Genomic DNA, 23,925 nt, shown 5'->3' on the forward strand with positions numbered 1-23,925 from the left:
TCTCTCTCTCTCTCTCTCTCTCTCTCTCTCTCTCTCTCTCTCCTGTTTTTGTTCTCTTTTCATTAATAAGCTTGCATTAGAGATGATTGAAAATGGGCGGCATGGGGTATCGTTTGATGTAATAGAGTTGTTGATGTTGCTTTTTGCTGATGATATTATCTTATTATCTATATCAGTGATAGGGTTGGAAAATCAATTTAACAATTTAAATCCTGCAGCAATGAGGCTAGAAATGAAAGTAAACATGGATAAAACCAATATTGTGTATTTTGTAAGGGAGGTTATCTATCTAGAAATGAGACATGGACTTATGGTAATGAAAAAATCAGTGTAGTAAATGTTTATAAGTATCTTGTTTTTTTCTTTTCAACCAGGATAAGTAACGAATAGAGCAAAGACAGCTTTATCAATTATTCTTCATATTATATATAAGTTTAACTGTAATTCATACAATATTTTACAAAGCTTTTGGACTCGTAATTACAACCGACATTCCAGTATGGTGCTGAAATATAGGCATGTGGTATTGATGTTGAAAAAAAATCATCTATTTGCTGTGCAACGTTATTTGAATATTGATAATCAAACACCTAATGATTTTGTTCATGGAGAACTCGGAAGATATCCAATTTAATTGTAAAGTGTGTGAATTACTGGCTGAAATTATAATTGTAAAGTGTGTGAATTACTGGCTAAAATTAACAAGGATGGGCAATAACAGGTTACCTTGCAAAGCATATAAAATATTGTTAAGCTTAGATAATAATGGTAAAAAGATGTGGGTGACTAGCGTATGTAAATGTTTGTATACACATGGCTTTGCATATGCGTGGGATAATCAGGGTGTTGAAAGTATTAGTGGATTTCTTAAATGTTTCAAGCAAGGAATTATTAATTGTAGGTGACAGAATTGGCAGGATCATATCCAGACTAGTGATAGGTTTTTAGAATACAGAATGTTTAAGACTGGTAATAACGTGGAACCACATATTTTGATTAGTATGAACAGATATGTCAGAAGTGCATCATCAAAATTCAGGTTTGGTGTGTCAGATATAGCCTGTCATCGATACAGATATAACTATTATAAGGGTAAAAGTTCAATGAATGTTTCATGTTGTTTAAGTGATGCATTTGAAGAAAATTAAATCCATATTATGTTCTGTTCTGTCTTGCATGATGTAACGATGAAATTGATTGAACCCAAGTATTATCAAAACCCATATCTTCTTAGATTAAATCTGCTTATGCCATCCAGAAATGAAACTGTCTTGACTAACTTGGCTTTATCTGTCTACAAAGCACTGAGGCCACTCTATATTTGTACAACTTAGGATGTAATCATATGTTTCATGTTATACTGTTATTTTGTTTACATTTGTTTAGAATGTATGTTCATATCATAAATATTCTTCGTATATGATTATGTAATACCCCCTTCAGAGGCTGTGGCCTAATCTGAATAAAATATTCGCATTCGCATTCCTCTCCTCTCCCGTAGTCTGGGTTCAGACCGTTGGGGCACCGCTGCTGACCTGGCCACCACCCCTCTCCACTCTTCACGGTTTTCTGATTTCCTCAGGGCGTCACCGAGCGTCAAGCCTGTCCACCCCCGGATGTTGTCTTCCCATCTCTTCTTCTGCCGTCCTCTTCTTCTGCCTCCTTGTACGGTGCCTTGTAGGAACGTTTTGGCAAGACCAGATGATCAGGAGATGTGTCCATACCACCTAAGTTTGCGTTTTTTCACTATGGACAGAAGGTCTTCGTAGGGTCCAATACTTGCTGGATTCTGTTCTTCACTTCCGTGTTAGTGATGTGGTCTCTGTAGGAGATGCCAAGTAGTCTACGAAAGCATCTCATCTCGACAGCTTGGATTCTTCTCTCGATGTCTGCAGTCAGGGTCCAAGTCTCGCAGGCGTAGAGCAATATTGATATAACCAGGGAACGCATCAGTCTGATTTTTGAGCCGAGAGCGATGTTTTTGTTGTTCCAGATGGTGTTCAGCTTGTTGAGTGCCATTGTTGTTTGGGCAATTCTCGAGAGTACTTCTGGTTTAGATCCTTCATCTGACACGATTGCTCCCAGATATTTGAAGCTGTGGACTGTTTTAAGCTTTTCGTCGTTGACTTTGATGTCAATGCTGATGCCGTTGGTGTTGTTAGTCATCAGTTTGGTTTTCTCCGCACTGATTTGCATTCCATACGATGTGGAGGCTTTGTCTAGATGTTTGACCAGGCTTGCCAGTTCTTCTTCTTTTCCAGCCAGTCCATCAATGTCGTCGGCACAACGTAGGTTTGTGATTGTTCTGCCGCCTATGCTGACTGTTCCTACATGCTCTTCCAGTGCGTCAGTCATTATTCTTTCTAAGAAGATGTTGAAGAGTGTTGGGGAGAGTAGACAGCCTTGTCTCACTCCGACTGTGGTTCTGAACCAGTCCCCGATGCTATTGTTGAGGTAGACGGCGCTGGTGGCTTTGTCATAGAGGTGCTGTATCAGTCTGATCAGGTTGGCGTTAATGTTGTACAGATTCATGGTAGCCCACAAAGCTGCATGCCAGACCCTGTCAAATGCCTTCTTGAAATCAATGAAGACGTGGTAGAGGTCTTGTTGGTGTTGATGGTACCTCTCACATAGCAACCTCAAGTTGAAGATTTGTTCAGTTGTGCTCCTTCCTGGTCTGAAACCTGCCTGTTCTTCAGCAATGATGTTTTCTGCTTGTGGTTTCAGTCTGTTAAGCAGGATCTTCAACATGACTTTGCTGGGATGACTAATCAGGCTGATGGTGCGGTAGTTTTGACACTGCTGGAGATTGCCCTTTTTGGGGAGGGTGATGATCAGTGATTGTGTCCACGGTGTGGGCCATTCCCCTGTTTGCCAGATCTTGTTGCAGATTTTCAGTAGCACATCTATCATAACTTCACCCCCTGCTTGGACCAGTTCTGATGGGATGTTGTCCACTCCTGCCGATTTCCCTTTTTTCAGCGATACTATTGCTGCCTCTATTTCTTCACGGAGTATGGGGTGATTACTGTTATCAGTGGCTGGTGGAACATTCAGTATTGCTGGATCACCTGTGGTCTGTATGTTGTATAGCTCTGAGCAGTATTCTGTCCATCGCTTTAGGATGTCTTGTTCTTCTGTTAGACATTTTCCATCCTTGGTCTGGATGTTGGACATAGTTCTACCTTGCCTTGTGTTGGTAAGTTCTTTCACAACTTGGTAGGCTTTCTTGCTGTTGTTTCTTGTCAGGTTTTCCTCTATGTCCTGGCATTTTCCTTCAATCCAATTCTCCCTTGCCTTCTTCATGCTTCTCTTGATTTCGGTGTTAACTGCTTTGTACTGTTTTGCCCCTTCTTCTTCATTCTTTTTCTTTTTCAGGTCTCTACGTTTGTCACACAGCTGTAGGATGTCGTCCGTGACCCAGGGCTTCTTTTTGATGCGTTGTTTTCCAAGAGTTGTTTGGGCTGTTTCAGTTACAGCTGCGTTGAAGTCGCTTACGAGTGTATCCAGGTCGGCGTCATCTGCATCGAGAGTGATGAGTGGCGCGAATTTCCCACCAATCATGGCTTGGAATGCCTCTTGTACTTCAGGATCTTTCAATTTTTCCAGGTCGAACTTCAGTCTTGAGAAGCTTTGTTTCCTTGTTTTCTTCAGTTGGAGTTTGAAGGTCATCATTACCAAGTCGTGGTCACTTGCAATGTCAGCTCCTGGGAAACTTCTTGTCTTGGCAATGTTCACGCTAGACTGGAAACGCTTCTTTACCATGATGTAGTCTATTTGGTTGTGGTGATCTCCTCCAGGGCTGTGCCATGTCCATCTTCTGGATGCTTTGTGTGGTCCAAATGTGTTTGTTATCTTCAGGTTGTTGAAGCAGGCAAATTCCAGGAGTCTCAAACCTCTTTCATTTGTAGCGTTGTTACCATATCGTCCACATGTGCCCTTCCAGGTGTTGTAGGAGTCTTCTCCGATCTTGGCGTTCCAGTCACCTTGTACTACTATGATGTCTTTCTTTGGTGTCTGATCAAGGGTTTCTTGTAGTTGTTCGTAGAACTCCTCAACTTCATCATCGCTGTGATCAGATGTTGGAGCATATGCTTGTATGATGGTCATGTTGAATGGGGATGCCCTCAGGCGGATGGTAGTGAGCCTGCTGGATATTGGTCGGCAGCCCATGACAGTGTTAACAATGTCTTTGTGGATCAGGAACCCTACTCCATGTTCGTGTTTGTCCTCTCTACCACTGCAAAATAGTCTGTGGCCTTCAAGTGTGGGTATTTCACCGATGTTTTTCCATCGTGTTTCACAGAGTCCTAGGATGTGCCAGCGATATTTGTTCATTGCATGTGTCAGTTCTTCCAATTTTCCTGGCGTCCTTAGTGTTCTGACATTCCACGTGCCAATAGAGATGTTGTTCCTGGCCCGGAGCTTGTTGTTGTGTGGTCCACCAGTAGCACATTTGTCACCTCCACCCTGGTTTGCAATGGAAGGCGCGGTCCTTGTTGACCCGGGTGACGACCGAGCCGGTATGGGTTGAGTAGTGGTCGTCATTCATGCGGTGAGTCTTGGGCAGAAAAGCATGGCGGAGCCCATCCCTCTCCATGCTAGACTGGTCTAGCTGCGGCTTTCCTTGATTGGAGAGGCCGATCTATATATCACTATACCTATAACTATATCTATCTATCTATCATTCCATCTATCTATCTCTCTCTCTCTTAGTCCAGGGCCGGTGTAACAGGCTGAAACTTATCCCTGGCTGGTTCTTACCCCGGGTAGGAAGTGTCCTAGGCAATTTATTATCCCTCCTGGCTGGAATATACCCCCTGTGTACACTTCGCTCACCCAATCTGTAGGCCTATCACATTTACATTAATGATGATGATGATAATAATAATAATAATAATAATAATGGGAATTTATATAACTCCTTCCAACGCTCAAGCGACTTTACAATTAATGCAAAAAAGTGATGTGATGATGTTTGTTAAAAAAGTGACGTGATAATGTTCGTCCTTCAGATTCGAAGACGACCATGGCTTCAAGAGTCAGATAGAAGATCAGTGGCAGTGGGTCTAGAGGTGACTGGTGAGGCCAGTCCGGGCCCTGAAGTCTCGCCCACATGTGGGACACAAGTGAGTGGGTGCTGTTGTGGCAGTGGTTGCTGCTCGGGCCTTGCGCACAGCACGCTTTCGGTGCGCTTCGGTGATGTGCCTGGCTTCAGCTGCACGGGCTTCTGTGGTGATTACGCTGTGCCAAGCTGGACGGTTTAGAGAAAGTGTTTCCCACGTGTTGATGTCGACGCCCAGGATTTTGAGGGACGCTTTGAGGCAGTCTTGGTAGCGTTTCTTCTGTCCTCTTTCTCGTCTGTGAAAATGATCCTTTTCACATCAGTGGCCGAGTAGCGGTCATTCAAATTACGGCAGCGAGTTTTTCTTTTCCCTCTAACAATTTGGTCCCTCCTTGATACCCGTATCTTCTTGAAGGGCTTCAGCTCCAGTTCTTTCACCATTCTTTGCACAGAAGACTTGCTCACTTGTAAATCGCTTGAAACTTCTCTAAGAGATTTGTGGGTCCCTGGGTTCTCCTCCTGGGATTGAATCAGTTCCTCAACACGGTCCTTGTTCTCACCCGAACATGCAGTCTTGTGTCTCCCACTGCCAATTTTACGTGCTACTGACCCTGTAGTGCGTATTTTAGCGATAAGTCTATTCACAGTGACATGACTCCACCCCTTGCCTGGAAATTCCTTTACGATCCGTCTTCCACCCAGCCTTTCTCCTTGAAACAGTTTTCAATGGTAATTTTATCACTTTCACTCAAAGGCATGGTTGATCCTTAGGACAGAACTGATTTTGGATACAGACGACAATAAAAAAAAAATCAAAAAAATCAATAGACTTGACACCCAGACAGGCTATTCATAGACTGACACTGATTCACAGATGCCAACACCTGGCAGCTGGCATGAACATGATGAAGGTCACATTGCACAGCTCTGATATTGGTTTTTTTACATGCTGTTTTGAATTTGACAATACTCGCATAATTGGCGTCCGAACTTTTAGATATTTAGCAGACTTATTGATGATACCCTAAGGTTACTGTGTGAAACTTTTCAATGAATTCAGTTTCTCTGTCACTGAGAAAATACTTGTCAAAAAGAGGTTCACTTTTTGGGGACACCCGCGATATATACCTTGAGTACAGCCACAACTACCCCAGCCATCACACATAACAACAACGATAACAACAAGAAGAAAATGACGCATCTTAAAGATAAGGAGAAAACAATTTGGTCTGAAAATAATTCATACCGCTTGTCAGAAACCAGATCAGCAGTTCCTTTGTCAGTTTTCTGGTCGACATCTTTCATCACTTCAAGAAGTAGGGCTGTAGCACCAATTCCATGCTGAAAGAATCATCATCATCATCAGCAGCAGCAGCAGCAGCAACAGCAGCACCATCATCATCACCACCACCACCACCACTACCACCACCACCATCATCATCATCACCACTATCATCATCATCACCACCACCATCATCATCATCATCACCATCATCAGACTGTGTTCTACTTTTCCTTCCTTCATTTCTCCTCTTGTTCTTAGTCTTTCTTTGCTCTTCCATTGTCTTTCTCACATCTTCAGCATTACTATGAGACAGCTACCGCCTCCCCCAATCCCCCCTCTCTCTCTTTCTGCCCTTTTCTTCTTCTCTTTTTGCTATTATTCTTGATCTACCTCATTATGTTAACATTATTAGAAGAATAAATCAATGACTAGTTTTCTTAATGTAACCATTAATTCAAGTCATTTTGTGAAATAAAGTCAGTTCAAAATCTTTTACCATTCAGTTTGGAGACTTTCTTTGGGAAAAAACAATGAGCTTTGTGCTTTCCCCCCCAAGAGTAAGATTTGATAATGACTTGTCATGAAGCAAATATCCCTAAAGAGAAGTTAGATCTCTTAACACTGGTGATAGAACATTGCAGACACATAGGATTCTCTTTTTTTAAAATCTTCAAACAGCTGAACACAAGCACCAAAACCCCCTGTAGAAAAATCAGTGAAGCACTGGAAACTAAACATAACAACAACAATAAACAGCAGCAACAACAACAACCTAAAAAAAGGTCCATTAAAAAAATCTTGGATGAATTTCTCTAGCACTTATGGAGCAACGTTTGCATGATATGACACAAATCAAGCCCTTCCTTCCCCAAAAGAAGGTTTGTTTCACCTGAAGAAAATCTACAGGAGAGACTGCAGCTACAACCACGGGATCTGCAGATTCCTTTTATCAACTTTGGGATGACAGTTGTGATCAGGATATAGTTTCATGGCCGGCTCCATGTAAACCTTTCTTAAACACAAGTCATGTTCTTAACTGAGGTCAGAGGTTCTCCTCTGCTACTGATAATCATTTAAGCCAGCGCTACCTGACTCATGTGAGGAGCAAACCCATCAATGAAATCCGGACTGGAGAGGGATGAACTCCACCAGACTTGACATGCCCATGACACGCTGCATCATGAAGGGAAAGACTGCACAGACCATGACAGGATTGGCTGCAGCCTTCTGTCAACCTCCACCATGGTGAACACAAATAATGTCCAACTGGGGGGAAACCACACAACATCCCTGGAAGCAACATCACCACATCTGCCACAGCAGCTTGAGATTGGCAACACACAGCGGTACCTACCCCTGCCAGCCTGCTGCGTTCCACGCCCTACCTGCAACCACATGTGTGCTTTGGACAGACAGGGCTCTGACCCCAGATGTGGGTCCACAGATGACACAATGAATCGTCATGCCAGGTCCCCGACAGACAACCATGATAAAAATGTATGTTCAAATCTTCAGTCAGTTCTCAGAAAACCATTAGTTTCTCCACAGTGAAGATCAATGTATCATCAGCAGTAGTTATTTTTGTTCTGTGAAGACCTCATTTGGCTCTATATCATATACTGCCTGCATATTTCCTGAGATCCGTTGACAAATAACCAAAGGGCAAGTGGGCTGTGATCGGTCCGGACCTGTTGTACGTCAGAGATTTGTTCTCTAAAAATCACTTTAGCAATTACCTGACATGCTTGTAGGGGCCAATAAAAACGAATAATGCTTAGGAATCAACAGAGTTGGGTTTTTTTTTAATTCTGAGAGGAAAAATGTGTACCGCAATTAAAGTCGTAATGGCTCACTGATCTGAAATTATTAACACTACCTACGGAACATATATAGTAATTCGCGGTCAACAAAGAAATAAATCCAGGCTATAATGTCTTAATTTTCCAAAACAAAACAGAAGCAGCGAAAACAAACTAGAAATAGCAAGAATTGCGTGTCCTGGTATGTGGCTGGTGTTGCAAATAACATGGCTGTGAAAGACAGCGGGGGGAATGACAGCTAACTTCTGCATCAGGTGCTCTGTCGGCCATTAGCTCTTCCAATGGGTGGGTCAGTATTCATGGCATCACCAAGTGACAGCTGGTTTGTCCCATGGAAAGCTTGTCAGGTGTGCTGTTAGCTGTTGGCTGCCACATGAAGGGAAGCACTTGCCAGAAACCAAAGACCAGTTCGCCATCGTGTGTAGCAAACATCACAAAAACACTCAACAATGGGGAGAGCTTACATTCCTTTCTCTATGTATCCTCTTTATTCATCTATTTATGTCAGTGCTTGTCTGTCTGTCTCTCCCTTTATATTTTTCTCAGCCTTTCAACACACTGAAAATGGTAGGCAACAGGCCGACATGTGATTAAGTTACCTTGTCAAAAATGACAGGTACCCCTGAGCGAATGGCTCCATGTGCTGCTGCCAGGTCCACAAAGGATGTCGATCCAAACAAAATCATCAACGAACCATGCCCATCAGGATCTTGAGACAGAAACATTGTTTTTGAAACATCAATCATACTCATTATCAACGTTATTATTAATATTGTCTTCATCATCCTAGTCCGAAAATGTTATCAAAGTACCAGCACTAATTCATATGAAATATGTACACAAAACAACAATCATTCAAAGTATCTTTGAATGTTCGATGTCACACTTTTTCACAAAAAGAATGCGATGAATTTTTTTGACTGTCCCATCATCAGTACCGGTTCAGAGGCAGTACCCCCACGCCGCTCAAGCATGATGAATTCTACAGTATATCATACAATGTGCTTTTTAATCCATACTGCTGCATTGGGGAACTGTATTCAAGGCGCCACTAGTAAAACTTAGCTCTCCTTGAAATGACGTGATATTATGGGAAAGTACTGAAAAAAAGTTCTTGGGGTAAAAAAGCAACCAGCCTGCTAAAACAACCAGCCTGCTAAAGCAGCTGGCAGCACCAAAAAAAATGAATTATTTCATTATGATATCATTATTCTATTCTATCTTATTAGTTTTCATGCAAGCGTTTTGTGCGTATGTTTAAACATCGGAATATGCAGTGGGTAAAGTGTTCGCCTGTGCCGAGTCTATATTTGTCATGACTGATACAGCAACCAACAGCAAGAAACACAGAATGTCCATCACTTCTGTGTGGGAAATGATTACCGTGCGTGTGGCCGTTTAGCAATGTCTCCACACGTCCACGTAAAGGATGGGGAAAAGAGTAACTGAAGAATTGATATTTCTTGACATCCACATCCGCTCTCTCACGATCAGTTTTGTAGCCAGTAGCAGTCGGTGTTGTTGGATATTGCTGGGGTTCGTCCATTTGACCTGTGTGCCTCACTGAATGCTCCCGTGACAATACTTTGTCACCACCCTCCAGCAATGGTGACCGTTCACCATGCATTGTCTGAGCTGATGTTTGCTCTTTGGATTCCTCTTCGGAACCTCCCTCTGGCACACCTGTGGCCGCTTTGAAAACATGATGCTCGTCTGGTACCTCATTCGGATCTGGAAAAAAGAAAACAATTCATAGTCTTCTTCTGGATTGTTTCCCCTGTTCTCATGATGGGTGGATCTGTTTCTGAAAATGACACATGATGATGATGATGATGGTGATGATGATGACACATGATGATGATGATGATGATGACAATATTTTTTGTAATAATGATGATATTACTAATAATGATTTCTAACAAGTGAAAAGAGCTCAATAGTGCCAACAAATCAAATGAACATTGAAAGGAAGATAAATTGTATAAATGATATACGTAAATCTCTCTCTCTCTCTCTCTCTCAGGCGACAAGACGTGTTTGAAACAGCTGCTACAAAAGTCAGTTTCATCTCACAATGCCAGTGAACGGATTACCAGCCATTGTAGAGAAATCCCTGAGTGCCCTGCCCATAGACAACTCAGTGACCAGTTGGAAACTTGCTGGTGAGAGTGACAACACAGTGGTCGTCACTCCAGTATCACCAAACATGGCAGATTCTGTGTTGAACCCTCCCAGCCAGTTCCGGTGAGACCAAGGGAAAGCCACGCAGCAACATGACAGGCAGGCAGATGGTCAGCGTGACTGTATGCATGTTCTTATTCCATCAACATGTGATACTCTGAACAATACAGTTCACGGGACAGCTGGCACATGACGACAATGACAGTGAACAGACAGGTGTGTGCACATGTGCCTGACAACGTCCAACCTTGAACGGTTCTACCAGTCTGCTGCACCAGCCACCTGACTAGGTACAATCACGTGATCTTGCCAAGTTGTATATGAGTAACACAGGCACCTTGTGACTGTGTTGGAGGCAGACAGAGTGCGTGAGTGCACAAACTTGCTACTGAACAGATCTTACACAATTCATTACAAACTGACATAGAATACATGTACACATATCCTTTCAAAGTAATTCAAATATCAAAAAGATAGCGACAAAATTAGGGAAAACGGCATGACATTTAGAGAGAAGTGGGGTGGTTGAGGTGAGATGGAGAAGACTGAATGGCCGAAATACTGGAAACAGAATTACAAACATGGCACGCCACAGTCGACCGTCTGCTTGTCATTGTTTTGTCTTGTGATTTTCCTGCAGTAGAATGATGCCACAGTTTTTGAAAGTTTTAGAGAGAGAGAGAGAGAGAGAGAGAGAGAGAGAGAGAGAGAGAGTGTGTGTGTGTGCGTGTGTGCGCGCGCGCACGCGCGCATGTGTGTGTGTGTGTGTATGTGTTAGTGCGTGTGTGTGTTAGTGCGTGTGTGTGGACAGAGAGATAGGGGGACACACAGAGAAAAATAAAATGGTTATAAAGACTATCATTCTCAAGATCTCTGCGTTTTCATTCCAAAAATTCTCCAATATTTCTCTTTGAAGGACACACCAGATGCATGATGATGAACTGTGGGCTGCAGGGTGTTGAGGAACTCTTCTTTCTTGGCATCATCATCAGCTGGTTCCAGTGTGACAGAGTTGAGGTCTGTGTACACCCCATAGTCAGCCAGCAGGAAGTATCCTTTTTTCATCACATCCAGAGTGCGGATCTTCCCTATTATGTCCTGGTGTTCTGTAGATCCCCCCTGTTGTGTCTGGGGAACAGAAAAGAGTCATGAAAGCATTACATGGAACACACACACACACACACACACACACACACACACACACACACATACACACACACCACAGACACAGACACACACGCCACAGACACACACACACACACACCACAGACACATACACAGACACACAGACACACACACACACACACACCAGGTAGAGCCAGGTAGATTTGTCAGGGCGAAAAGATCACTGATCATTTTTTGTGGACATGGGAAATGGAGTTGTGTTCGTAAGGAAATTATAAAAGTGCAAGATAAACATGGTAACACTTTAAAACAATCCAGTGCCATTGTTGCTGGTGATGACTTGGGGATGGAAGATATATGTGTGAAGGGCACATCAGTTCATACCTTTTGTTTAGCGCTAGCACGCTGGTGGCTGACAAGTTCGACACGAGAACGGTAGACTTTCCCTGTCAGGTGTGTGGTGGGATCTGTTTGTTTCCTCTCTTTCCCTGTCAGGTGTGTGGTGGGATCTGTTTGTTTCCCCTCTTTCCCTGTCAGGTGTGTGGTGGGATCTGTTTGTTTCCCCTCTTTCCCTGTCAGGTGTGTGAAGGGATCTGTTTGTTCCCCTCTTTCCCTGTCAGGTGTGTGGTGGGATCTGTTTGTTTCCCCTCTTTCCCTGTCAGGTGTGTGGTGGGATCTGTTTGTTCCCCTCTTTTCCCCTCTTTCCCTGTCAGGTGTGTGGTGGGATCTGTTTGTTTCCTCTCTTTCCCTGTCAGGTGTGTGGTGGGATCTGTTTGTTTCCTCTCTTTCCCTGTCAGGTGTGTGGTGGGATCTGTTTGTTTCCTCTCTTTCCCTGTCAGGTGTGTGGTGGGATCTGTTTGTTCCTCTCTTTCCCTGTCAGGTGTGTGGTGGGATCTGTTTGTTTCCTCTCTTTCCCTGTCAGGTGTGTGGTGGGATCTGTTTGTTCCCCCTCTTTCCCTGTCAGGTGTGTGGTGGGATCTGTTTGTTTCCTCTCTTTCCCTGTCAGGTGTGTGAAGGGATCTGTTTGTTTCCTCTCTTTCCCTGTCAGGTGTGTGGTGGGATCTGTTTGTTTCCTCTCTTTCCCTGTCAGGTGTGTGAAGGGATCTGTTTGTTCCCCTCTTTCCCTGTCAGGTGTGTGGTGGGATCTGTTTGTTTCCTCTCTTTCCCTGTCAGGTGTGTGGTGGGATCTGTTTGTTCCCCTCTTTCCCTGTCAGGTGTGTGGTGGGATCTGTTTGTTCCCCCTTTTCGCTTTCTTCTCTTCTCCTCCAGACCGGCACAACGGTTTGCTTCAAAGTGCTGGCTGCTTGGTGGATGGCGTGGTGCCAGGCACTGCAGTGAACGGTTTGAGTAATCGACTGGCAGGTGTTGATGTCACAAGATGTAAGGTTCAATGTGTCTTTGTAAAACATCTGTGGAACTCCTCTGTTGTGGTGACCAGATGACACCGCATAGAATGATCTTGGGTACGATGTGCCTTTCATTCTTGAGATGCGTTCCACCGAGCACAGCTGGATCTTCAATAGTATGGCCTCAATGCTGATGACTTTTGCTTTCCGGAGCACCTCAATGTTTGCTTTCCTGAGCACCTCAATGTTGGTGATTTTTGCTTTCCTGAGCACCTCAGCGGGCTGGTGAAGAACGTCAGTTTCCTTCTGGCTGACTTAAGACCTTGTGAAACAAGAAGTGATACAAGATAAGGTTATTTCAGTGTGCACTACCATAGCAGCAGCAACAGCAAATAAAAGCTCTTTGATCACACTCTTCAGTGTCTTGGTACTGGTTTGCAGTTGACTCAGGTTAATGAGGTTTCCATCAGTGTGAAAGCAGATTAGACCCCTTCTGCTTTATCCAGGCCCCGAGTGGCTTGTTCTAGTGTCATACTGAAGAAGCATGGGAGCTAGTAAATAGCCTTGTTTCATCCCATCGGACATTTGGACGAGCAGGGAGATGTCATTTCAATGTCTGACTTGGCCAAGCTGACCTCGTGGAGCTGCATGACCACAGTGATGAACTTCAGTGGACAACCTAGCTTCTCAAGGATTGTCCGAGGGCCTTTCCTGCTCACCGTGTAAAAAAGCTTTTGTCAGATCAAAAAGGGTAATTTACAGACCTCTTTTCTGTTCATGACAAAAGATCACTGATCATTCTTGTGGACTAGTAAAACGGAATTACATTAGTAAGCAAATGATCAATGTGCAAGATGAGTATGCCAATACTGTAACAAATTCCAAGGACATTATGCAGGAAGTAAATAACTTTTATCAACAGGTACATGAAAAAAAGAAATGGTGACGGATTTAGTACTGCCCAGTCTAACTGATGAATAGGATTCATATCTGCAATATATGCACAATTTAGTTGTCAGGTCAGGTCATTAGATCTGCTACAGGTAACCTGTAATCCAGTACAACCTGTTCAGGGTCGGGTTGCCGGGGACTAAACTGGCACTCCCACCGCTCCCTTCCGGGACTGGTGAGGCGGGTGGCTAGACACCCTTATGGAATTAAAAACGAGATCCATAAAAGGGCGTCGGCTCAGGAGAGCCACCGCCGGCCATCTAACTCCACCGTGCTGTGTGCATGCCACACGCAGTTGGCCCCCGGGGTGTGTCTACCCATGCATGCGAAGTCTGGATCTGGCAGAATCTGCGGAAGAAACCTATCGGTTCAACGGAGAGGAAGGCGGTTACAGCAACGCACTGTGGAGTGCAGAGAGCAAGATGAGACACCGAAAGGATATCTTGGTCATCCACTGCATCCGTGCTCATCCTCCAGTCGTCTCGACTTAGTCTTGCCACTGGAAATTGTTGAACCCGGACGAGAGAGTGAGGTCGATGTTGCGCAACTCCTCTTCACTTTAAACTCATCGCGCAAGTCATCAGTCATCCTTAATGACCTTTCATCCTTCATCCTTTCATAACCCCCAAGTCCTGTGGCGACAGGCGAGCGACGAAACGACAGGTGTGGGTACACTGGCAGTCACAGCCGCAGACCTGCACGCAGGCGGTTCAGGCCATAGGGTCGTTCTTCATCGACAGGAGCAGCGATGGAGTTTGGCAGCCGTCTGAGCGTCTGGGCAGCACACTGTCACGAAATGCGACCATCGACGATGAAGTGAACGTCAGGATTGCAAGAGCAAGCGCAACCTTTGGTAGACTCTATGCAAATGTCTGGAATAGAAGAGGCATTGGTTTTGAGCCCAAGCTAAAGGTCTACAGAGCAGTAGTTCTCCCCACACTGCTGTACGCCTGCGAAACTTGGACAGTGTACCAACGACACGCCAAGAAGCTGAACCACTTCCACACAACATGCCTCAGGAAGCTACTGAACATCAAGTGGCAAGACAGGACCCCAGACACGGAGGTGCTTGCAAAAGCCACCCTTCCCAGCATCTTCACCATCCTGATGCAGTCCCAGCTTCGCTGGGCTGGACACGTGGCGCGCATGCCAGACCATCGGCTGCCCAAAAGGCTCTTCTATGGCGAGCTGCAACAAGGGAAGAGATCACACGGAGGTCAAAAGAAGTGCTTCAGAGATACTCTGAAAGTCTCTCTGAAAGCGTTTGATATCAACCCTGACTCCTGGGAGGAATCTGCAGTGGACCGTGACAAATAGCGCGCTGCTGTGCACAAAGGCGCCAAGTTATGCCAGGCCAACAGGACTGCTGCAGGTGTTCAGAAGAGGTAGGCCAGAAAGTCACGGGCAAACAAGCTCCCTGACAATGATATGCCTGTCTTTGTCTGCCCCAACTGTCAGCGAATATTTCGTGCGCAGATTGGACTATTTAGCCATCTGCGCATTCACAGATAGATTCATGAGCATCCCCCCTCCCCCACCCCCCACCCCCATCCCCCAGCTGGATGACAACGATGGTCATCATCGATCTCGATGGACACACACCACCATATACAAGGGGTAATATAGGCTAATATACAACAATCTACAATCTAAATGAGACAAATATGCAGGGATTGTTAATGAGTATTGATTTTCAAAAGACGTGTGATAAAATCTTGCGATGGAATCTTGAAAGTCATCAGATCTTTGGGGGTTGGGTAGTGTATTTGTAGATATGATATTCTTCTGGAGATATTTTGTAAAAGGTGGAATGACAAATTGAATACAGAATGTAACTGGAAGAAGATATTCAGAATGATCCAGAATATTCAGAAATTAAAGCACTAGCTACAACCACCATGATACACGGGAGTCAAAACTGATGAGATACTCTATACCATACTGAGAATGGCATCATTGCACTTATGTTTTGTTAAATGTGCATGTTTTCTGGAAACAGTCTGAACAATAAACCAACAATAAATGTAAAGAAACGTCTCCTCTTTAAATGAGACAATGGCTATTCTAGTAAATCAGACACATTTTGTATCCGTTAATATATTGGACTTCCTTTTGCTGCTTGCTAAATTCTACAAATGAGATAATTCGTTTCGTTTATTTACTTATAGTCTGTTCATCTGAGATGATGATATTAGACTGAAAATAAATGATATTATTATCATCATTTGGATTATTATCATTCTATCATAATGATAACTGTTATTATTAATTAGAAATCGACATTTCTGTATATTCGAATGAAAAGGGGGCGGTTGAGGTGGAGGGGAGGGGCGGGCGGTGGGGGGGGGCAAGGAGGAGGGGACTAAGAAAGGAAGACAGAGAGAGAGAGAGAGAGAGAGAGAGAGAGAGAACAGAATGTGGAAAAGATACAGTACAAAATCTAAAATGGAGAGGGTGAGTGTCAGTGAGTGGAGAAAGAAAAAAACATAATAGTGGAAGGGTGTGTGTGAGAGGCGGGACGGGGGAAGCGGGATTAGGACAAAAAATTATCAATAATCAAATATTGTATGCACTACTTCTGTAGATTATTATTTGAAAAGAGGTTCGTGTGGGGACCTACAATAAACAAGCAAATGGACTATTTAACACATAGCTAGCTAACTTTAATAAAGAATAGTTTGAAATATATAACTTTTTCCAAAAAAATGTTAACATTTGAAACTGGTAACACGTGTTCCGCAATTTCTGGAGGCAAAAAAGGTTTCATTGCTAAACAGCGAGTTAAAACGTGCTCTACCGTTAAAGGTCCCTTGCAAATGCATTCAATATTTTCACAACATTTTATGTATGGGGCATTTAGTAATAACCTAAATGCCATGCTCTTAACAGCCCTGCCAGTTCTTTTAGCATTTTATATGGTAGAAGTGTTAACTTCTAAAGACATAAAGGAATTTTGCATATTTCTTTCAACAATATTACACATTTCTGATGACGATAAACGATGAGGAAGTTCAATTGCATTTAAAGCGTTTTTAGCTCCAAGCTTTGCAAGATGATCTGCACGTTCATTAGGGAAAAGCCAACAGTGTGAGGGAATCCAGCACATTTCAATATTAGTTCCTCTCATTTGAATACATTTGCTAAATTCTACAAATGAGAGAAGAAATACCTTATTTCAATGTATTTAATAAGTTATCAGAAAACAGATATGAAATAGAAACATGTATTGCTTTTGTTAAATCAAATTATGTTTAATTCCATACAAATTGGCGTTACCATAAAGAGTTAAACTGAAACTAGAACATTACAGATGAACCGTTGTCTTGTCGAAAACAATTGTAAAAAAAGATCATGGAAAAAAAACAGCACAGGTTATGTATGTCATGCTGCATATACAGATGATAAATGTGTATGTCATACTGAACAATCATTTAATAAATACATAGTTAACTTATGACTGTACTGTTCATGTGAACAGCATGGAAAATGTTTCCGACTTAGACAACAGACAAAAATCCTTTGCGAAGGCCACAATGATGAAAGCTAGTGATGCAAAGTTCAAAAGTCTTCATATTTTTGTTGTTTTCTGTCAAAGCATATCATTCATCGTGAAAGGCATACTGACCAAATCAATAAGAAGGCCTTTCTGTGTGGATGTCAGGCTGGTCCAGGGCACAAAGGCCACAGGGGTGATCTCAGCAAAAGGCAGTTGTTGTGTCCTGGTGGTGTCACAGGCCTGCATCACTTTTTGGTACAGGTCCGAGTCACTGAGGGACACAGTTACCAGGGCGCCTGCAACCAACACACATGTAACATCAACAAATGTAAAATGTTACATATTTGTCTGAGTGTGTATGTGTGCATGCCTGAAATCTGACTGAATGACACTGGAAACGAATGATGAGTGCCCAATGGCAGCCGTCAGTCGGCTCTACCCAGGTAGGCAGCCTGTTGTGTAAATGACCCCGTGTTTGTAAAGCGCTTAGAGCTAGGTCTCCGGCCGAGGATAGGCACTTTTTAAGTATCCATATCAATCAATCATTCAATCAATCAACACTCCTGCACACAGACTCGTGAGTGATGCGGCCTCACACATGCACACATGGGAAGGGAGGAATGTGAACACCCCCCTGCCCTCCACATACACCCTCTCCACTCTCTCCCATGGAATGCCTGGAGCTATTTCAATATGAATAGTATCACCACCTTTAGGAAATTGAAAGCTATATATTTCTTCTTTTATATCACTGTCTTGGTCTTTGTCCTTTCTCAGTTTTTGTCTTCCAGGTCCCTTCACCTATAGACACACAACTTCCTTTTTTTTTCCTTTTTACTTATTTCTTTTTTTTATGGACGGGGGCATTTTGTGTTCTGATTTTGGTGCCCAGGAAATATGAACTGTCCCTCAGCAAATTCAGTTGTATCTGGCTGTACCATGTCAAATTCTGTCTTCCCTTTTAGTTTTTAAATCATCTGGTAAAGGTGCAACAGGGTGGCCCTCACCAGGGATAAATTTAGTTAATTAGCAGCTATATGGCTGTATTGATATTTAATTTATGTTCATTAGCTGCAATGTGGCTCTACTGGCATATTCTTTGTATATTAACTGCAATATAACCACACTGGTATAGTCTGTTTATAAACTGCAATATAACCACATTGGAATCTTCTGTGTTTTGTTAGCTGCAATATGACTGTATTGGTATAATTATTCTTTTTAGTAACTGCAAATTAACCATGTAGGCATATTCTATGTTAATTAGCTGCGATATGACTATTGCCATGTCCCATGTTTATTAGCTGCAATATGACCATATTCGCTTATCATTATTATCATTACATGACAAAAGCAGAGCGGCTGTCAAAGAAATTCTTTAGAATCGGCAGTTGGAATTGTTCCAGCGCGAGAATGAGAATCTCAACAATTGAGAAATTGGCATATGATTTTGACATTTTATGTCTCCAAGAGACCAGGACAAGTGCAGACAGACCAATACATTTTGAGAATTTCACAGTCTTTCAAAGGAATGAAGGAAGAGGAGTAGCAATCATACTGAACAAAAACCTAAAAAAACAAAGTTTCCACCATAAATCTAGAGAAATGGTGTAGCAACTCATGTGAACTAGTGGGGGTGCGTCTCGAAAAACCTGACGGAATTCACAAAAGCATCGTGCTCATAAATGCCTATGTTCACCCAGGAACCTGCACAACAAAAGAGGATTGGGCCTTTTTAGAGGAAATAGAGAACGAACTTGGAGACTCAGTCATTATCTGTGGAGACCTCAATGCAAGATCGAAGCTATGGGACCAGCGGAACACCAACCCACAAGGACTCGCACTTGAAGGAATGATAGGGGAAATTCTTCTTAGCCCATTAACAACCACATCCCCAACTCGCCTTGGAACAAGACAAGGGGACAGTGACAGTGTGATCGACATTGCTCTAACATCTCCAAAATTCAGAGCAGAAATGAATGCAGAGACGCTTCCACACCAAGGCAGTGACCACCTCCCGGTAGTTTTCAGTCTACAGAAACTGTCAGATAAACGCTGCATGAAACCGCGTGATCCATTTCAGTATGAAACCAAATAAACAACCGTCATCGAAAAATCAAGACGCAGAAGAAACAAAAGAACGGCACTGAACAGGATGCAAACTATTCAGCCCCCATGGTGGAATACCGACACAGAGAGAGCCTGGATAGAAAAACATGCGGCTGTCAAACTTTGGCAAAAAGAAAGAACAAAACCATCTCCAGACAAAGATATTGAAACAAAAATGAAAGAAAAAACTAAACAGTGTGAAACCATTGCTCAAGAGGCCAAAAATGACAAGTGGAAACAGTTTTGCGAGGCACTCAGTTATGACTCAACATTGACAGAGTTCTGGCAATTTTATCGTCGCATGGAAGGGAAAACGTGCACAACAACAACCCCAGACATGGTAGACACTGACGGAACCAAGCTTAAGACAAACGAAGAAAAAGGATCCGCCCTGCTCAAACGTTTCATACAACAGAGCGATCAAAGAAACTTAGATGAGAAAAAGAAATATGTTGAGGAGTTAAACCAAACCCTTATGCAGACTGGACCTGATGATGACTTGACAATAGATGATCTAAATGAAGCAATAGCTAAATGCAAGAAAGAATCTGCCCCTGGCCCAGACAAAGTTCGCTACTCGGACATCAAGGAACTATCGGAAGAAGACAGAAGCAAACTTTTCAATCTATATCAAAACAGTTTCCACAATGGACATGTGCCGGAGGACTGGACACACAGCTTCTTAAAACCCATACCAAAACCAGGAAAGGACCATCATCAGGTAAGCGGCCACCGGATCCTAACCATGCAAAACATCGCTGGAAAGCTCATGGAACGCATGATAGCCAGAAAACTTGCAAGGGATCTTGAACACAGGCACATTCTCCCTTCAAATCAAGGTGGTTACAGAACAGGCAAGTCCACATGGGAAAATGCAGCTGCTTTTGCATATGAGGTGTATGAAGGATTTCAAAGGAAAGAAGAAACACTAGCAGTAGCAATCGACCTTGAAGATGCCTACAATAAAGTCCAGTTTGCACACCTCATGGAGCTGCTACTAAGGTATGGAGTAAGTTTGACACTGACAAGATGGATAGCAGCAGCGCTTCAGGAAAGAACCGTCGTCCTACGCCTCGGAGATAGGATGTCTGCACCTTCTAAACTATCCATGGGACTGCCACAAGGGTCTCCGCTCTCTCCTGTCCTCTACAATGTCTACACGAAGGGCCTTGCAGACTTAAACAACAATGGAATAGCTCGGGTGCTTACTCTTGCGGATGATGGCCTGGTCTTCAAAACTTCGAAAGATGCTCAGAAAAGAACCAAAGCCGTCCAGAAACAACTAAACAATATTGCTCAATGGTGCAAAGACACAGGATCTTCCATCAATCCAGCGAAAGCCCAAACGTTGCTGTGCACCCTGAACAACAGAACCGCGAGCAAAGCACCACCTTCTGTGTCATTCGATGGGATTCAGATCGAGAAAACTGAATGCCTACGCTACCTAGGAATACACTTCGACAGGATGCTGACCTTCAGAAAACATACGGAAAATACTGTTCTCAAATGCAAAAAAGGCCTTTCAGTCTTAAAGGCAATGGCAACCAAAGGTATTGAACAACGCCACCTCTTCCTGCTATACCAATCACTCGTCCTCAGTGTGATCGACTACGGACTTGGGCTAACAACACCGTCTCAAAGCAACCTCCTAAAATTAGAAAGAGTACAAAATGAAGCTATGAGGCTGATCCTTGGAACAACAAAAGACACGCCCACAGAAACCATGCGATACCTGCTTGACCTTCCTTCAGTGCAGGCCAGAAACAAGTTAGAACAGGTCAAGACCTACTTCAAAGCATTAGAAAACCCTCAAAACCCACTGCATGACGCAGTCAAAGAACCAAAAGGCAGCCGTCTAGGGCGAGGAAGATCATGGATGGGGCAAGCAGAAGACACAATCCAGCTAGTATGCCGACTACAAGACCTGAAAGAAACAAAAGAATGGGAGAAAAACCCCGAAAACCTCAACCATCTATTCAACACGGCCATTTCACCCACTCTAGGAAGACATTGTCGGGAATGGCCAGAGGGCAAAACTGATGTGGAAGTGAAGCTACTCATAGAAGAAAACAGTAAAGAAGAGGACATCATCATATACACAGATGGCTCAGTCACCAAAGACCAATCCGGTTGGGGATTCACTGCGAAACAAAATGGAAAAACAGTTAGGGAAGAGAATGCTGCCTACAAAGTCACAACCTCCAGCCTAACGATGGAAGTTGAAGCTGTGACACATGCCCTCCAGTGGCTATCGTCCATCCATACGCCCGGAAACCAACATGCCATGATTCTAACAGACTCAATGAACCTCATACAGAAAATTGAAAACGGAATGGGAAGCCCAGAGTGGCATAAGGCAATGCGCAACTTTCAGATAAAAAAAAATCACATGGTCATACTGCCCGGGACATGCAGGAGTTAAGGGAAATGAGCGAGCTGACAGACTTGCTGGTAACGCAACACCAACGAGCGGCCTACATCTAGGAAAATCGGAAATCCTCAGAAAAGTCAAAGAATATCAAAAAGAACAGGTACAAGGCCATCACACCATCGATCGCCTCAAAGAAATAAAAGCAGAGAGCGGGATCGGCCGTAAGTCTAACATGAAAGGTAGAGCACGATGCTTTGCAAATCAAACAAATATCGGCATCATTTCCAAACCAACATTGCGCAAATTTCTTCAAAACGGAACAGAGTCTCTTTGGGCTTTTCCAAATACAGTAGACTGAGCAACACACTAGACGCCACATTCTTGGCATCAGAGATCTTTTCCCATCCCTCTTGCGGCCAATCAGTGGCAGCCTCTGTGCGTGTGTGTATGTGTGTGTTTGTGTGTATGTGTGGGTCTATGTTTTTGAGTGTGTTTGTGCATGCGTGAGAGTGTAAGTGTACACAAGTGTCAGGAGAGTTCTGTGCATGTGTGTGTGTGTGTGTGTGTGTTGTGTGAGGGGGAGGTGGGGGTGCAGGGAGGAGGTGAGATAGAGGATGAGGTATGTGAGTGTATGCATGCCTACACTGTGGGAGCATCAGGATATTGGAACGTATATATTATATATATATCTTTGTATATATGTGTGTGGGGTTGGGGGTGGGAGATATGGACGTGTGTGTGTGTGTGCTTGTACAAGTAAGTGTTCATCTGTGTGTGTGAGTGTGTGTGTGCGTGTGCGTGTTTGTGTGTGTGTGTGTGTGTGTGTGTGTGTGTGTGTGTGTGTGTGTGTGTGTGTGTGTGTGTGGGTGTGTGTGCCGTGGAAGCTGCGATACATAGACTAGAAACTCCGAGTGTGTGGAGGAGGGGGTAGAGGAGGTGCAGGGAAATTTGTGGTGTGTGTGTGTGTGTGTGTGTGTGTGTGTGTGTGTGTGTGTGTGTATTGGAGCTCATGTACGTTCATATGTATTTGACTGTGCTTTCATATCTATGAAACTGCGTTTTTGGGGCATATCTGTTATGCATGTGTGGGTGTATGTGTGAATGTGTGTCTTCATGTTTTATATTTATTTGCTTATTTATCATCATTGTTGTCTTATTTATTTAATTATTTATTTATTTATTATTATTATTATTATTTTATCATTATTTTCATTACTACTATCTTTTTTTTTCCATCATAATTATTATTTATTTATTTATGTATGTATGCTTCTCTCTCTCTCTGTATATATATATATATATATACTTTTTTCTTTTTTTTTCAAGGCCTGACTAAACGCGTTGGGTTACGCTGCTGGTCAGGCATCTGCTTGGAAGATGTGGTGTAGCGTATATGGATTTGTCCGAACGCAGTGACGCCTCCTTGAGCTACTGATACTGATACTGATACTATTATCATTAATCTTATTAGTAGTATTAAGAGCATTTACGCCTAATCTTGAAAATAAGCTCTAGGTGTTTACAAAGAGAAAAATCACGCGTAAATATCAAAAAGAAAAAACCCCACAAGATTCAGATTATTACTGAATTATTCACGCTCTCCCACCACACACACACACACACACACACACACACACACACACACACACACAAGCACACGCGCATGTACACACACAAGGCATAGTACACAATCATAACTGGTACACGATCAAAAATACAATCTACAAATTCTGAAACTCCCACACTCACTTACTCACTCACTGGTCATTTTCGTTCATACTGGAAAGGGATAAGCTGTTGAGAATTATTCAGGAAGGGAAAAGATGGGTCTTCAGACTGGATTTGAAAGACTGCAGGGAAGATGAGTGACGGGGAGGCTGAGGAAGTTGATTCCAAAGAAAGGGGGCTTGGTGTGAAAAAATCTGTTGGCCATACATTTTGATTCGAACAGGGGGGATCCTAAGCAGGTGTGTGTCAGAAGAGCTGAGTTAGCGTGAGGGTATGTAAGGATGAATGAGATCTGAAAGATACTCTGGACCAGAAGCCTCAGTGGACTTGATACAGAGAGAGACAACTCTGTAAATAATTCTTTCTTGTACTGGAAGTCAGTGTAAAGCATGGAGAGGAGACACATGATCAAATTTAGAGGAACGAAAGACAAGACGAGCAGCATGGT

At 43.2% G+C, this 23,925-nt stretch overlaps 1 protein-coding gene across 3 annotated transcripts in view; it reads right to left on the minus strand.

Moving 5' to 3' along the window:
- LOC143289823 (uncharacterized) overlaps nucleotides 1-23,925 on the minus strand; it is a 135,687-nt gene that overhangs the window by 80,429 nt on the left and 31,333 nt on the right. For all 3 annotated transcript variants that reach the window (XM_076598998.1, XM_076598997.1, XM_076598999.1), the window contains exons 7-11: nucleotides 17,399-17,565; nucleotides 11,275-11,479; nucleotides 9,554-9,901; nucleotides 8,770-8,879; nucleotides 6,312-6,406 (exon numbers count right to left, since the gene is read on the minus strand). In XM_076598998.1, coding sequence (XP_076455113.1) covers nucleotides 6,312-6,406; nucleotides 8,770-8,879; nucleotides 9,554-9,901; nucleotides 11,275-11,479; nucleotides 17,399-17,565 — 925 coding nt within the window. The remainder of the gene's footprint in view (nucleotides 1-6,311; nucleotides 6,407-8,769; nucleotides 8,880-9,553; nucleotides 9,902-11,274; nucleotides 11,480-17,398; nucleotides 17,566-23,925) is intronic.

The sequence above is a fragment of the Babylonia areolata genome, chromosome 14 (assembly GCF_041734735.1).
Source record: "Babylonia areolata isolate BAREFJ2019XMU chromosome 14, ASM4173473v1, whole genome shotgun sequence".
In the NCBI taxonomy this organism is placed as follows: Eukaryota; Metazoa; Mollusca; class Gastropoda; order Neogastropoda; family Buccinidae; genus Babylonia; species Babylonia areolata.